The sequence below is a fragment of the Drosophila suzukii genome, chromosome 3, assembly GCF_043229965.1.
Source record: "Drosophila suzukii chromosome 3, CBGP_Dsuzu_IsoJpt1.0, whole genome shotgun sequence".
In the NCBI taxonomy this organism is placed as follows: domain Eukaryota; kingdom Metazoa; phylum Arthropoda; class Insecta; order Diptera; family Drosophilidae; genus Drosophila; species Drosophila suzukii.
In genome coordinates, this window is record NC_092082.1 from 82,918,052 (window position 1) to 82,934,688 (window position 16,637).

The 16,637-nt window shown below is 41.2% G+C and overlaps 4 protein-coding genes across 4 annotated transcripts; 2 read left to right on the forward strand and 2 right to left on the reverse strand.

The window, feature by feature from the left end:
• Positions 1–1,162: 1,162 nt before the first annotated feature.
• nAChRbeta2 (nicotinic acetylcholine receptor beta2) lies at positions 1,163–7,286 on the reverse strand. The gene is made up of 11 exons (XM_036817326.3): positions 7,110–7,286; positions 6,702–6,895; positions 6,510–6,638; positions 6,264–6,449; positions 6,075–6,207; positions 5,891–6,018; positions 3,514–3,689; positions 3,049–3,201; positions 2,861–2,940; positions 2,025–2,131; positions 1,163–1,571 (listed from the first exon to the last, which is right to left on the reverse strand). Exons 1-11 carry the CDS (start codon positions 7,165–7,167, stop codon positions 1,356–1,358), a joined length of 1,560 nt encoding a protein of 519 aa, XP_036673221.2. The 5' UTR covers positions 7,168–7,286; the 3' UTR covers positions 1,163–1,355.
• Positions 7,287–7,741: 455 nt separating this feature from the next.
• DZIP1 (DAZ interacting zinc finger protein 1) lies at positions 7,742–10,355 on the forward strand. Its single transcript, XM_017085893.4, has 5 exons — positions 7,742–7,940; positions 7,998–8,782; positions 8,840–9,585; positions 9,645–9,801; positions 9,865–10,355. The coding sequence occupies exons 1-5, from the start codon at positions 7,847–7,849 to the stop codon at positions 10,312–10,314; spliced, it is 2,232 nt and encodes a 743-aa protein (XP_016941382.4). The 5' UTR covers positions 7,742–7,846; the 3' UTR covers positions 10,315–10,355.
• A 327-nt stretch (positions 10,356–10,682) lies between these two features.
• On the forward strand, positions 10,683–13,802 carry Pp1alpha-96A (Protein phosphatase 1alpha at 96A). Its single transcript, XM_036817327.3, has 5 exons — positions 10,683–11,095; positions 11,208–11,556; positions 12,078–12,363; positions 12,424–12,571; positions 12,813–13,802. Exons 1-5 carry the CDS (start codon positions 11,047–11,049, stop codon positions 12,962–12,964), a joined length of 984 nt encoding a protein of 327 aa, XP_036673222.1. The 5' UTR covers positions 10,683–11,046; the 3' UTR covers positions 12,965–13,802.
• A 1,066-nt stretch (positions 13,803–14,868) lies between these two features.
• Positions 14,869–16,146, reverse strand: LOC108006424 (uncharacterized). The gene has a single exon (XM_017069948.4). The coding sequence runs from the start codon at positions 16,136–16,138 to the stop codon at positions 15,137–15,139; it is 1,002 nt and encodes a 333-aa protein (XP_016925437.4). The 5' UTR covers positions 16,139–16,146; the 3' UTR covers positions 14,869–15,136.
• Between the last annotated feature and the right edge of the window lie 491 nt (positions 16,147–16,637).

Genomic DNA, 16,637 nt, shown 5'->3' on the forward strand with positions numbered 1-16,637 from the left:
TGAAGATGGAGCTGAAGATGGTGCCAGAGATGGAGGTTGGAGGAGGATGATGCCACGCATGTGACGCAGCAACAACAATAAGGACAGCGACAAACATGCACAGCGGGGCATGGCCCGTAGAAAATATGAAAAATGTAAAACAAAAATCTGGCAAAAACTTTTCTAATTTAAAACTGCCAACAAAAAAAAAAGAATGCCAAAAATAAAATAAAGTACGGCAAGGAGACTCGGAAAAACGACATTAAGTCAGAGGGTTGGGAGGCACCACGGAATCCTTAAGCAAATCTTAATAATATCAGGATGACACTTTGGCTCAAAAAGGGTATAGAAGAATGGGTAACTTGAAAGTGGAATTTAAATATTATATACTAAAATGTAGTGGACATACATATCACTCATATAGCCATTAAAATAACAATAATCTTTTCTAGTATTGAAAGTAAAAACATAAGAAAAAGTATTTTTAAAGGTCTGCAAAGTCTTTGATTTCGTTTATCATAATGGGTTTCGATTAAAATTACTATATTTTGAGTATTTATAGAGTGTTTTGGTATCGACACCTGCCTTACCAAAATGCCTTCAATTTTTTTCTGGTTCTTTTCATCATCAACACGCTTTATAGAATGTTAACCCTCCCCTGCCAGTCAAAGTGCTCGGCAAATTATGTCTGTTGACAGTGCCGAAGTGAAAGTCCTTTGCCCCTGCCAGCAGGACCTGCACATGTTGATGAATGCGAGTCCAAGAGATTTCAACTTTCTAATTTAATGCGACACTGAGACAAGTAAGGCGACGGAGAAAGAGAAAAAGACAAAGACAAAGGGGCGCTGAGTGCGGAGGCAAATAAATGATACTGCAAATTATTTAGGCAGCCAACGTGGCGTATGCGCAATGTCTGTTTGACATAGCAAATGCCAAGTTCTTGCCATATTGTTGGCGCTTGCCAAAGAAAACGTTTTATTTCCAACCGAAACTTTCCTGAAAAGTCATCTCTTAATTGAAAATTAACTGCGACAGAACAGATGTCATTGTGGTTTTGTCTGATAGCAAATGCTTTTATTTATAATATTAATTTACAAAAAAAAAAACATGGGTAGATTTCTCGTTCAAATTGAGTTTCCAAGATTAAGTCTCCCCAGGCAGCACAAGAAACCTTTTAAAACATAATTTTTTATTCAGTTTTCGTTCTGTTTTTTTTATAGCTAATTTGGTTTTACAGTATTGCAGGGTGATAAAGACTTAAACGTAAATCGTTGCAATATTTCCCCGGGAAACAACCGATTTGATTGCGTTCCATAAAAACAGTTGCGAGCCTCGGAAGCATTGTTAACTCAGACGGGAAGACCTCGGGACCCCAATTAGGTTAGGACCTGACGGACAATGTCCGGCGGCAGCATGAAATTGTTTTTGCGCAGAGGAATCTCGCTCAGCTGGCGGTCGATGGGCGACCGGGTGTCATATAGCGACGGCGACTGACATATTATGGCCAAGGTCCCGAACACGCAGGACAGCGTGAAGAGCCAGAGGAAGAAGCGGTCCAGCACCATCGATACGAATTTCCAATCCTCCACAATCTGCGGCAATGAAACAATAAAAAATAGATTTTTAATATCATTCCAGTATCGTATCGTTTTTGCGGCTGAATGAAATTGGTTTTATTCATTTTTATTCGAATTGTGGGGGGAGAGGGGCCTAATAAAATATGGCCCTGCGGCTGACTCTCAATAAACTTGGTATCGCAATAAAAATATAAAGTTATGATTTAATATTTTACAATTGTTTGCTGCACACTTGGGACTTGGCTCCGACTTCAATGCATTCAAGTCGAACTTAAGGGCAATAAACAATAATAAAAAAAAAAAAAGCGGAGGCGAAAGACCCCCGCCAGACGCCGAAAATATGGCAAAGTAAACAATAACAACGCCAAGGACTCCGCCGAACAGCATATACCATCCTCCAAGAGGACACGCGTCAATAAAAATGGGCAACAAAAATAAGCGGCCACGTTGAGGAGCCTGTGTACCCACCTCGTTATCCTTGTCGGCATCCTTGATATGCTGCGCAATAAATCTGACCGCACGCAATGCCTGCAGCACTTCGGGTGTTAAGTTGCGCGGTATCACATTGTCGGAATCTGTCAAGTTTCCGCCATGAAATTGCAAAAAATTGAAATAAAATATTGGAATAATAAATAAATGTGAGTATCAAGAAAATCCCATCCCCTGGCTATGTGTGTGTATATCCAGTGTGTGCATCTAGGCTTTTATGGGTTCGGATGAGTGGACAAATATTTTGGTCCCTGTCAAAAGGCAAATTAACGCCTAAAGGCAATCGCCCTCGAAGTTAACGAAGCAACTGAATTATGCTCGTCAAAAATAATTTATGGACCGACGCATTTATGGCAGTTTATCTTTAAGATGAAGTTATCTTACTTTATTGAATATCCTTTGGCTTTTTCGAACCCAAATGTGCCAAAGAAATCAGCTTAAAGATTAATTTATTTAATCTATATCCATTATACCATTTTATACAGTATCAAAACTGCTTTAAAACATTATTGTGTTTACACCAACGGTTTGTTTTATGATCGTATTAAAAAAATCAAAATACCATAGAGTAGTTACCCAAAAAAATCATTGTTCAGCAATGTGATCCATCAATCAGTAGCTTTTTTTTCAGAATTCCCTTGACCACGACCATGTTTGATTTTGAACCACGGCAGCGTTATTTGTTGTCAAAGCATTCCCCATTTTATTGCATTGTTTGCCCCTATTTTTTTGTATCTGTTGTATTTGATTTCAATTTGGGGCCGGCAGGCATGCAAAATATTTGTGTGTTTTATGGTTAGATTTCGCACACTCACCCACAGAGTTCTGCATGCCATTGTCGTAAGCGCCATCCTGACTGTCCTTAAACTCGCTGGGAAAATCGCTGATGCTGTCACTGGAGGGAGAACCAAGAACCAAGCCAGCCACAACACAAACAGGCAGTTCGGCGGGGAAAGAGTTCAGAGTCAAGTGTTTACTTTCAATTTCGCGAGATGCCACTTACCGCACATCGATCTCGTTGGTGTACCCATTGCTCGGCGTGGAGTCGTCGTAGTCGGGCAGGGTGTACTGCGTCCGCCGCATCATCATCAGCTTGGGCATGAAGTGCAGGAAGAGCTTTCGCACCAGCGGCGACATATTGTGCGTCGAGGGGGATCTGAACCAAGGGGGGATGGACACCGGCTATAGCCCCCAGCTCGGAAAAACATACCCCCAAAAAGCAAAGAAAACCGCCATGATTTAAAGGCTTTATTTGAAATATATTTGACATCCTTCTTTTAATCGTCAAACTTAAGACCCTCCTTTTCTAACTTTAACTAATATAATATTTCCTATATGCTTGATAAAATAATGTAAATTTCTATATATTTTTAAATGTATGTAGTCTGTTTCCCCATTTTATCCCTATGGCGGTTTTCTTACTTTCAAGGCGATGCATTTCCGAGTTCTCCCCCGAATCGGGACTCACCTGAAGTGGATGTTCAGCACACAGACCGTTGTCCAGACGGACAGCGAGACGAGTATCATGGTAAAGAGCAGATACTTGCCCAGCAGGGGCACCGCCAACGAGGTTGGTGGGATAATTTCGGCCAAGAGCAGGAAAAACACGGTCAACGACACGAGTATTGAAATACATAACGTAACCTGTCAACGAGATGTTTACACAATTTCCTCCTTTCGATATCCTATCGGGGCTATTGATGGCCACTCGATCCGACAGAAAGACGAGCCATCAAACAATCAAACCAACAATCAACCAACAACGACAATGAACACATAACAACAACGAAATTAAAACACAAATATCATAATTTGTTTAATTCATTTAGCCAATTACTTGTAAAAAGAATATAAAACATTAAAGGCAGCAGCAAGGGAGATTTTCTCAAGAACTCTTTGCTTGCCGGGGCCTTAAAATAAATATACAAATACTTAAAATAATTGTTTGCAACTCTTGTCAATTCGAAAACAATTAATTTTTAAAAAACAACGAATGAAAATAGGTACGTACTTAAGGTCTGCATCGCGTATACTGTGACCAAGCTATAGACCCACATCTAACACACTCGCGAACACACAATCTAGGACACAATAGGACAACCTGAACCCACCCACATCAATCAATCATACGAAGTTTACACGAAAACAATCAACATCAAAAAAACAAAGCAACAAAGCGCATTTTACTACGTTTACATGTGAACTTTTCTGCGTACGTGTGTTGTGGCTGTGTGTCGATACAAAGATTCGGGTAGTTTGTAACACTTATGTATCTTTACTGGGGGAAGTTTTTAAGTAGTTTAGCCCTAGTTCTTGACATGAAAAGTGCTTCAATAAATCACTTTGAAGAAAAGGTAAAGTAAAAGCAATATTAAAATGTAGGTGTCCTGTTATAAGACAACAATTAGGGTTTTTAAAGCTTATCCCTAAAAATATATATATTTCTTTTTAAGCATTTCAGGAATTTCGAGTCACAAGAAATATTTTAAGGAACTATATTTTTAAACTGGTTTCACTTTAAAGTCCCACGTTTTATATTATAAGAAATCTTATATCCAATAATGTCAATATGATATTATGATTACCATGATATTTAAACCTCAAGGATCTCAATACAATACTTTTACCTCAGCGTACATGCTATATTAAATGCCAACTTATATTTTGGTAGTATGGAGTTGATATCGAATACATATATCAATATTCTTGGCGAAGCATTTACCTTTACTTGAGCAAACGAGCGATACGAATGAACGAACAAACACTAAGGCAACGACAAAAGGAATATAACAACAAACTGCACGAGTCCAGTACGTGTGTGTGTGTGAATTTGTGATGGTGTGGGTGTAGGTGTGCCTGTGCTAAATGCAGGTGTCCTATGTGTGTAAGTGTATCAGTGAGTGTGTGAGTGCGCTGCTCAATTACAAGATACGCGATATGGGAAAAATGTTGCGAGTGGCTTTTTGACATTTTGAATTCGATTCAATGTGGTTCGATGTCGATATCGATTGCGCATTTGTATGCATTCGATGAAAATTTACGTTATGAGATTTCTCAACTCAGGACAGCACACATGATATTCGACGTAAAATTATGTTTTCAGACCATATCTATAGGCATATGGGACGTCAATATATGTGTGCTGCTTTCAAAAATTCAGAGAGTCGCTGCTGCGAATGCGGAGCTGATCTTTTGATGGATAGATAGAAAAAGCTAAATATCATTATGATATATCTATAAGATAAAAATTTGATCGGAAAGTAGAGAAAGTTAAAGTTTGGAAAGAGCGGGAAGTGCAAGATGAGCTCTTCTCAGAAAGAATTTTGATTTCTAATATTCGTTTTCTAAATTTGTTGAACGCCAATTTACAATGTGTACTATTTTAGATTGGAGTACAAGAGCTCAGCTTTAGGGAAGCAGACTTGAAAGATTAGGTAGTGATAGTTAAAGTAATTGAAAGGATTACGGATGGTGCATATGAAAAAGATAGCTTATCTAAGGTATAGGTATATTGTAGAGGTTTTGATTTTTTCAGTGTTATAAGTTGAGTAGTTTAGTGAAAACAAAAACGTAGTCACAAGTTTCGCCTATAATTTGTAACCTCGTTGATGTTTCAATCTCTAATAATAACCTTTTTGAAAATGATTTCAAAAATATTACCAAAGAAAAAATCAACAAGTAAATCAAGGGCTACAAAACGTATACATATAATAAGGGGTTGCAACTTTTTAAACAATTAAACTACTACTGTGATAAGAAAAACCATGCACGTGCTCAAAATGAGGGATTGAATAGTTATAATTCTGAAATTTTCATTGATTTTCAGATATATCAGTCTTCGTTACCTTTTCGCCCGAATCGCTTGGCAAATAAAATACCAACACCGTGAGGAATGTTAAAGCCACACAAGGCACAATCAAATTGACAGTATAGAACAAAGTCTTACGTCTCATGGTCAACTTGAATGTTATATCTAAAATTAAAAAATATATTTAAATAAATATTTTGGGAAACCGTCGATTAGCTTACCAGAAAACGGTTCCAATGTATCGGGGTAATATTCCTCATTTTTAGTAGCTGGCACTTCAAGTATGTCCCACTCCACAGATAAATAAAACTCGGTGAGGTCAATGCCCACTTGTACAAGGTTACTGCCAGGAACCTGAAAAATATTTAGTTATTTCATAAATATTAATATTATATACGTATCAATGTGACCTGATCCAAATGCTTAAGATCCACTTGTGCGCCATTGTAAGTCCAGGATCCGAACTTCATAAAGCAGATTTGTTCGTCGTAAGGAAAGTATTCCACATTCATTTCACATGATGACTTGTAAATAGCCGGTGGCTCCCAAAAGACTTCACCTGTGTACTTAAGAGTGGCTTTGGTCATCAGGGTTACCTAAAAATATTTGGAAAGCTTGGTAAGTCTGCGGTACAAGTAAAACATTTCCTAATGCACTTCATAGTTGCCATCCCAGTTGTTGTAAAGCACAATGTCCGGAACCCAAATGTGTTCAGATGGTACATAGAGCTGCTCAACTCCACCATATTCCTCCGGATCCCAGCGTAACTTGTAGTCGAACCAGCGCTGGAAAAAATATTTAAAACTTTATTCGAAAAGATTACTCTTCAGTGATGTTATGATAATTACCTGCTTTACCCACAGATTGGTGGTCATCACTTGGTTCTTCAGATTGACCTCAATCAGCTGAGACAATTTCAGACCTAACCAAACCGTCAGGGTCTCCGTGTTGTTCACAACGGGTCGTATCAATCGATTGTAGTTGCTCAACAAATCATCATAGAGACGTTTGGTGTCCGGATTTGCCTCAAAACTTATTGGAGCTGTGGAAATGGAGGAAAATCGGTGAGAAAAGTGCCAGTTAATTTCCCAAACAAATGGTAAATTTCCCAAAACAAACTTTTGCGCAGGCGCTGCTCTCGCTCTCTTCGAGGGTGCAGCTTCCTGACATCTGTCAGATACTTGGGATACAGCATCAGGGTATCGGAATTTTCACAACATTTTTCTTGCCCTGGTACACAATTTTCCTTTGCTTACCCGTGGAATTTGCCAGCGGAACCAGTAGGAAAACACACAACAAACTCCAGTGCCACATTTTGTTGCTGTTTTCTAGGGCTTTTTGTGCAATTAATTGCTATAAATTGGGTTTCTTATTTAAACTTGAAGCATTTTGCTAGGAGTTTTCTTTTAATACAACCTCACGGTCGAAAAGTTCAATCGCAACTGAGCTGTTCCTTTTGACAGATGCTCCAGCGAAGATGCTCGATAGATTTATCTAAAAGGATTCAGAAAAGTATCGTCTTAATCGCGCTTATTTTGAATTCAGTGGTAACAGAAAATTTTTAAAAATATGATAAGTTGAATTATTAAGCAAACTATATATATCAAAGAGAAGTTTTAGCAAACTCGAGCTTAACGGTCTAAACGGAAATAATTTAAAAAATTTTAGAAATTATTTATTTTCTAATGATACCAAATAATTATCCAAATGTAAATGAATTGAAATGAACTTTACATAGTCAAATGAATTTTCAAAGGCTTAACAACCCTAACTTAGCCATTCACCGAACCACAAACCAGACGTACTACCAATTTTGAACCCGTCGTCCTGACAACCTAGTTACTTTGACAACGAAAAAACGAATAAAAGGGAAAACAAAGCAAAAACCAGTAGAAACTGAACTTTGGCAAAGAACGGAAGCAAAACAAAGAAGGCGAAGAAGAAGTAAACAAACTTTCGATTTTTATTGTACTTTTGTGGGTGATTCAGAGAAATGGGCTTCAAGGGCAAATTTCCGCAGATGGTCCGAGAAACGGGCTTCAAATTGAGGCAGTATCGCGATGGTCCACTGGATTGGAGGCTAATGGGTAAGGCATAGTAAATAATATAATGTTCATATAATAAAAAGAGTTATTCCTGTTCAGGATCTTATGAAACGGAGAGGATTCTCAGGGAGCAAAACCTCGAGCTGGTGGACAAGGCGTTGGCCCATCTTTCAGAGGCTCCACTGGGCACTGTTTTGGAAACTCATATCCTAGACAGTGGCATTGCCAAGTATTTCGTTATGTCCCAGTATGCCATTCAGTACCTGATTTGCTGTCGCACTTACCTGGACGAATGTGTCACGGATTTGAAGGAAGCTCACTCGACTGCGCAGGAGGAAATTGCTACTCTCCGGAAATCCCTGAGTGAATCCAACAACGAGGTGATCCAGCTGCACAAAAAGATCACCCAAATCGAGGCCATTCGCGAGGTGGTCTATCCCTGTCATCTGTGTCCCAAGAACTTCATCAGCAACGAGGCCTTGAATGTACATATTGGTCGAAAGCACCGCGTGGCCTCGCCCCCCAGTCTGGCATCCGGCACGGGAAAGGATAAGGATAGGGATAAGGACACTGATGTCCACCTGATCAATACCATCAAAATGGAACTGGAGATCAAGCAATTGAAGGAGCGACTCAATGCGGCGGAGAAGAATATCAAGGAGCGGAGCACGGGATCGAAGAGGGTGAGTCCACGCCAGGAGCAGCGCACCGTGGGCATTCAGAGCAATCTGGCGGAGCCGAAGGACAAAGACGAGGATAGCGGACAGGCGCGGCGGAGTGAGGACAGCGAACGAAAGGAGCAGCTCACAGGATTGGCCGAGCGACTCAGCAACTTTGAGGAGTGGCAAATGCAGCTCAAGCAGAGCAACGAGCAGTTTATACAGGTAGGATCAGTTAATCCTTACTGTGGAATATTTCTACATCTTTGCGATACCTTCTAGGACATCAATAAGAGGCTGGAGGGTCTAAGCCGAGCTCTCGAGCAAAGCAAACAAGCCTCGGCAACCACGCCCCCACTGGAAGATCGTGTTGCCACGCCCTGTCTGGAGGACCTGGAACGAATACTCACCGAAAAAGTAGCTGAGATTGGCAAGATCAGTGCCCACAAGCTGGAAGAGGTGATGTACCACCTTGAAATGGGCTACAATGAGAAACTAGAGGCCCTCGAGCGGGAACTCAAGGTATTAAGTTCACAGAAGAAGCAGCCTGATCCCGCCCATCTCTCCTTGCCAGCTGCATCAAAAATACCCAAGCCAGTAGTACCCCGCAAAGAGGAAACCAACATAGATCGCATTCGAAAGCAAGTGGAGAGCGAGTTCCTGAAAAAGAAACGGGACGATGACACCTATTCCATTGAGGAGGCTCCGCGGAAAAGCCCAGTAAAGCCAATTACCCAGCAGGTGACCCAAGTACAAGTTCACGTCGTGGAGAAGGAACAGCCAAGTGCTGGAAGCTCTGGCAGTAATCCAACCTATACGAAGTCCCCTAGGGAACCCCCAGTATCTAGCAAACCGGAAACTAGAGAAACCACAGACATAAGCGAGAGTCTCAGCCAGGAGGAGGTGGAGAATGCCGAGGAGCAGAGCCCGACAGAGGAGGAGGGCACTGAAGTCTCCACCTCCGAGTCGGAGGCACCCAGGAACGACCGAAAGCCAAAAGGGATCAAGCTTCCTGCAAGGATCATCAAGTGAGTGCCTTGATTTTACACAGTTTAATATTATAAATTCTATATTACCTTATTTTTAGAAGCCCTCAAAAACCATTTACCCGCAAAGATGCACGTAAGATGGTGAACCGAAAGCTGTTGCCCCACGGTTTCGATATGAAGTCCAAGGGTATTTCCCATACCTCTCTAAAAAGAGTCAACTCGGAGCTGGCCGAGCACCGCAACAAACTGAAATTGGTGAGTTGGTTACCCAATTTCATTTCTCCAAGAAAATATCTAACATTAAAAAAACCCCTTCAGCAATATCCCCACTTCTACGTCACTCGAAATCGTATCCGCAAATTCGTGGAGAAGCTCTGCTCCACCAAGTTCTCACAACGTGCTGAGGGGCTCCTCAAACACAGGAGTCCTTTAAAGCCCATGGAGGTCCCCAAGAAAGGGATGCAAAGATCAGTGAGTTCTGCAAAGTCAGAGGAGGATATAGCCAGTTCACAAAACGAGGAACAGGATGAAGAACAATCGGAGAGCAGCGAGCAACAGTCACGAAGCTCGAGTCCTCCCGTCCGACCACTTAATAAGGATTTCAAGGCCCGGCTGGAGGAGATTCTGGTCAAGCCAGCGGCCACTGTCCGAGGAGCTTCCAAGTCGGCCTTGATCACTCGGCCCGTTCCGCTGCCCAGGAAGCGGGTTATGTTCAACACAAAGGACAGCGGGAAGAGCTTCAACGACAGCGATGATAATTATAAATGAAATAATTTGTAAAATATTACTACTAAAAAAAAACACTTTGTTAAGACTGGGCTATAAAGATAGAAAAAAATACCTCGATGGTGTGCGATTTCTGTACGTCTTGACAGTAATGCCTTCTCGCACAACGATTCTGAGAAAAAGGATAAATTACCTAAATACTTGTTTATTTAAAAGTGCGTACCACAATCTATTCATTAATTTTCATCTTTGAAAATAACGTGTTTTCCGTTAATGCTAATATATAATGTTAAATATCGTTAGTCCATACTAATACCAATTTTGTTCACCGTGACCGTTTGGAATATTTTTGGTATATTTAAAACGTAAATTTGGTATTTTTCTTCGAGTCGGTCACATTGGCTTCCCCCTTCTTACCCTTACGACGGTGGAGAAAATTTTGTAGTACGTCGCGAGTATAAAGTGCAATAAATGCAATAAAAGGCCAGCTGGCGAGGATCGGAACGATTGAAAGCAGCCAACCGCAGAGGGGCCAGCATCCGAGGCAGTGAATCCGCGCATCCGGCGGACCGAAGGGACGAAGACCGTAGAAGCGAGTTGCCATCCGCACACGGACACGGCGCAGACACACACAGGCGCACGCAGCCCGTGCCCATCGATGAAATAACATACATAACGAACGTATACCGAAAATACACGGGTTACGGGCAAATAGCAGTAGCACAAATCGGCGGATAATCGAAATTCGGGGAGCGGAACAACCGGGCCATCAAGATGTCGGATATTATGAACATCGACAGCATTATCTCGCGTCTGCTGGAGGGTAGGTGGTGCTCCAACTTCTGAATTCACTAGCCCTCCCCCTTTTCCACCTGTCTCACACCACCCACTCTTATCACCTCCCCTCGATTTTCCCTGTTTTTCTTTATTTCCAGTGCGCGGTGCACGACCGGGAAAGAATGTGCAGCTATCAGAGAGCGAGATCCGCAGCCTGTGCCTCAAATCCCGCGAGATATTCCTGTCACAGCCCATCCTCCTGGAACTGGAGGCACCGCTGAAGATCTGCGGCGATATACACGGACAATACTACGACCTCTTGCGTCTGTTCGAGTACGGCGGCTTTCCGCCCGAGTCGAATTACCTGTTCCTGGGCGACTACGTGGACCGCGGGAAACAGTCCCTGGAGACGATATGCCTGCTGCTGGCCTACAAGATCAAGTATTCGGAGAACTTCTTCTTACTGCGCGGCAACCACGAGTGCGCCAGCATCAACCGCATATACGGGTGAGCTGGGATTTCGGGGGTCTAGTAGAGGGATATGGTAAAGAAGTACTGAGTTCCAGATCTATTACACAAATAATACCAGCTTTCCTAAGAAAAGGCTTCAGTTTCCCTTTGAGATAATAGGTTTCTGACAGTTGCCTGTCTACAAATTGAAATTCAATAAGAAACACTTTAAATCAGATTAAATTACTATAAACACATTTGCATTATAAGCTCTGAAAATTTCCATAGAATAAACCTACGAAGTCATTTGAAACCATTTGAATTACATAGTGTATCGTATTTCTACATTACAATTTATTTATTGGCTGACATCCTTAGTGCGCCAAGAATAAACCTATTGTTACTGTACTAGTAACAACAATGTAAAAATTTGCTGACAAAATTTCAATTTACAACTCATAAATTATCTAGATATATGGGCTTACATTCCGAGGCCCACATACTATAGATCAAAATAAATGCCACGCTCTATGCCAATAATCCATAACATTACTAAACTAATTGCGCTTAATTGCCAGGTTCTATGACGAATGCAAACGTCGCTACACCATCAAGCTGTGGAAAACGTTCACGGACTGCTTCAACTGCCTGCCGGTGGCCGCCATCGTGGATGAGAAGATCTTCTGCTGCCACGGCGGTCTGAGTCCAGATCTGTCGTCCATGGAGCAGATTCGCCGCATCATGCGCCCCACAGACGTGCCCGATCAGGGCCTGCTGTGCGATCTGCTATGGTCCGATCCGGATAAGGACACCATGGGCTGGGGCGAGAATGATCGCGGTGTGAGCTTCACATTTGGAGCAGAGGTGGGTCCTTATAATTACCAAATTAACCTTCGAAAATTCTCATATTCCTTCCTGTTCCAGGTTGTGGGTAAATTTTTACAGAAGCACGAATTTGACCTGATCTGTCGGGCCCATCAGGTGGTGGAGGACGGTTATGAGTTCTTCGCCAAACGTCAGCTGGTCACGCTCTTCTCGGCGCCCAACTATTGTGGGGAGTTCGACAATGCGGGTGAGTGATCATCTTCCGCGGACTTTAGTCGGAGATAGACCTTGTTTATTTTGAGAATGCCTCGTGAACATTGATTTAACCGATAACCTGCCGGCAAATAAAAGCCGGCAACCAGATTTAATTTCCACTCGGAAAATGCGCATTTTAAAATAATCAATAATCATTACCGAGAATAGAACTGTCCATAAATGGCAGTCGCCCCCACTGAAATAGAATAATCATTATCGACTACGTTTTGCAGGTGCCATGATGTCCGTGGACGACACATTGATGTGCTCCTTCCAGATATTGAAACCCGCCGACAAGCGACGATTTGTTTATCCCAACTTTGGCAGCTCAGGACGTCCTTTGACACCGCCGCGTGGCGCCAACAATAAAAACAAGAAAAAATAAACGCTGCACACCTCGAACAAAGCACAATAGCAACTACAAACGGCCACACACCCACAAAAACATAGGGAAAATGGAAAGGAGAATCCGTGTCCACATTCAACGGAAGGCGCAGAAAGTTTGTTTTTATCGAATACGTGTAATCGAATCGTGAGCAACGTTATAAGGGGTATATGAATCTACACAAATTAGCCTATTTTTCATTTGAGAGAAAAACCAAACAAGAACAAAAAATGAAAGCGAAAAGAATCAAGAAAAAAGAAAACACAAATCGAGACACTTTAGTTCAAAGTAATGGTAGTGTAAGACACTGCATAAGCAAGAATATCTTATCTCCTAATGTATTAATTTTGTTATAGTTTTTCCTGCGCAAAGCCCACACAAACACACTCACACACATGCTTAGATCACCCGTACAGTAGGTACGAAAAGTGCACGCACCGGTTGTATTTTAATTTGCATTTCTATCTCGCACAGCATTTTATTTTAGCCCTTTCGGTGGCACTTTTAGCAGTCTCTGGCAATGGTTTTCAACCACTCTTCCGTTCTTCCTCTCCTATTTTTGCTTGTCTAAAGGAATACTAGCAAATGGTAAAAATGTTAACTTTTACGTTAATTAAACTGTACGAGAATGCTTTTAAATGTGAGTTGAGCTAACTACATATTACATATGTACTCGAAGCACGATTTATTTTTGTAATATTGTCATAGAAATTTTACATCGATACATGTTTACTTAGTTTTAAAAATGAGAAAAGCAATTTTAGTTGCAAGCTACATAAGTTTGAATTGTTTACACCAAAAATATTAAAATAAACAAATATTGTGAATATTTTTTTAACTGTTTGCGTTACACACACACATACACCGCCCACAAACAAACACGCACACACCATTGAAGAAACCAAGATTTTAAGGAAACCCAAACAAAAATTGTTTATATACAAAACCCAGAATTAAAGAGCAACTTTAATTAGGGCAAATGCTTTTGAGCGGCACTGTGTGCTCGCTGCTGATGTCAGCGACAAGGCAGATAATGTTTCCCCCTCGAAATCCCCCACTCGAAAGGAAAGCAGACCCAGACTCAGACACATTAAATGCATGCGAAATTCACACACGAGGAGGAAACCGAAACAAAAATATACAAGTAATAAAATATTTGTAAACAGCAGCGCAACAAATACAAACAGACACGGTTATCGTACTTTGTGTATTTTGCATTCTACGACTATACTGTCGGTACATTCTAGTGCTAAAGGCCGCCACATTCAATTACAAGTATTATGCCCAGGCAGGCAGCGATCCGGAGCGATGCAGCCGGACGCAACTCACCCAAACCCAAAACGGTTTCGTTTGTATAATCCAATCCCCGCCCGACAACCAACCAACCTACTAACAACAATCGCGTAACCTATGGAAAACAAAAGCAAAAAATATGAGTCCTCGTCTATTTCACACTCTAGTACTCTGTTCAATGTTGTAATGAATTCAACGTATGTTTACGACTATATATGTACTTGTAATATCGCGATCCAGTACGACATCGGCTGTTTTCAAACCCCAAAACACAAGTCATAAGAATCTATAACGTAATATCATTAAAAACCAAATGTAATTGACTTCAAAAAGGTAATTAGAAAAGACAAAGGGGTAAATAAATAATGCATTCAAAGCGTAAATTGCTAAACATGAAAAACAAATTAATTAAAAAATGAGATAAAAAAGAAACAAAAAAATTAAAAATTAAACAAAAAGAACACAATGACGAAGCACTTGTAACAAAATAGCACTGTTTTATTAAAAGGAAAAACGAAATACATACTAGCAATAAAAATGAAAATCAAGATGTGGTTTTACTTGAATTTGCAATAATGGATGTCTTTAATATAGAAATTTAATTGTTTTTGGAAGTTATTAAGATTCTTTTAAATATGTTTTACTTATTTTGTTATTATCTTTGTGATTATCTTTTTGTATCATTAAAAATGTTATCAGGGAAAGTTCAAATGTACATTTCACCATGCCATACAAATATTATTTTTAACTAATCTTTTATAATAATTATTGCAGCTTTTATTGTTATTCAGATATCATTAATTCCTGTCTTATAAAATCACTTAGATTAGTACAAGGATTGTTCGATATTTGTATATTGCCATAAACACCCATCTTTTATCAATTATACCTCAAGGCACAACTCTTCCCCAATGGAGCGCACCTGGCGCCCGTGCCTCTGCCAAGCCTCTCCTCCGCCTGGAGCCTCAGCTGGAGCAACTTCTGCCTCAAGGCATAGGGAGTGGTGCTCCTGGTGATCTCCTCCTGCCTGCTCTCGTTAGCCCGATCCTTGTTCCACTTGTCCGTGCTGCTAACACTTAATTTATCATAGGCCTGCTGAAGACGCAGCTCATCCTGGCGTCCATCACTGAAGCAATCTCTGGCATTCATCAGGCGGAAGTGCTGCAGGGCCTGCAGTTGCTGCAGTTCATCCGTGGACTGCTGGCTGGGCCACTGAACTGGGCGTGGTGATGGCGATGAGTCGCCGCTGTAAACCTGACCCTGACCTTGGCTCCTCTGGCGACTGGCGACGCATGCGCTCTGCTCATAAAGACGTCGGTTGTCCGTGTACTTTTCATAGTGGTTCGTGTTGTAAGTGCCACCTTTGTTGGCGGTGTCAAAACCTCCTGTTCGTTCCCAGCCCCAGCGCAAAACCTTGGCCCTGCTCTGCTGCCGTTGCTGGGAGGAGCTGCAGCTGCAACTCGAGCAGTGACTCACCGAAGTGGATGTGGCGTTGGAGTTCCGGCGACTGAAGTCATTGACCAATTCGGTGCTAGAGTGTCCTAGGCCAAATTTGGGCTGGGTCTTGATGCTGGGACGTTTTATAAACTGGGTGGGGCGCAGACTTTGTCTGGAGGATGAGGTCACCGACCTGAGATCGCCACGTAAGTGATGCTGAGTATGCTGATTTAGTGGAAGTTGTTGCTGATGCTGGGCATTCCCCGATTTCATAGCACCGCAATAGCATTTCTGCATTTTTCTGATGATTATAATATTTTTCTTTTTATTTTTTGGAAAATTCTTTTCCCCCGAACGGATTGCGTGCCCAATGAATGTTAAGAGGCGACTAGCCGACAACCGGTTTCCACACTTATGGCCTGGTACTTTATCACCAATCATCATACCATATATACCGTTAGCCGGCTCACTTAAGCACTCGCATATCGTTTGTTTATATTTGAACAACAATTGCAACAGTTTCCATAGACACATGTCGAGGTCCTTGGGCTGTTTATTTTTGGCCAAACACTTGCCCACAAAGCCAACATCCACACACACATACGTGCAGGTCGAAGCCCAGTTGGACAAAAGAATGTGCTGGCCAAACGAAAGACTTAGGCAACAAACTTGAATTCGGCACCATGAAGTCAAGTGGAGAATTACAATCAAAGAATAGTGTTATAAAAGATTTGAATTGATTCATATGCAAATGTGAGAAGCAAGATTTAGTAATAATGAATGAAATAGATTTATAGATCCATCTATAATTTTCAAAGTTTAAAAAAATGGTAAGGAGTTTGGTGACCCAAATCCGAAATTGAAAATTATAATTTTAGGTTTTACTTCTGAAACACAATAAATGGGAAAATGTTATAGAGTTAGAGTAGAGATACAAATCTCT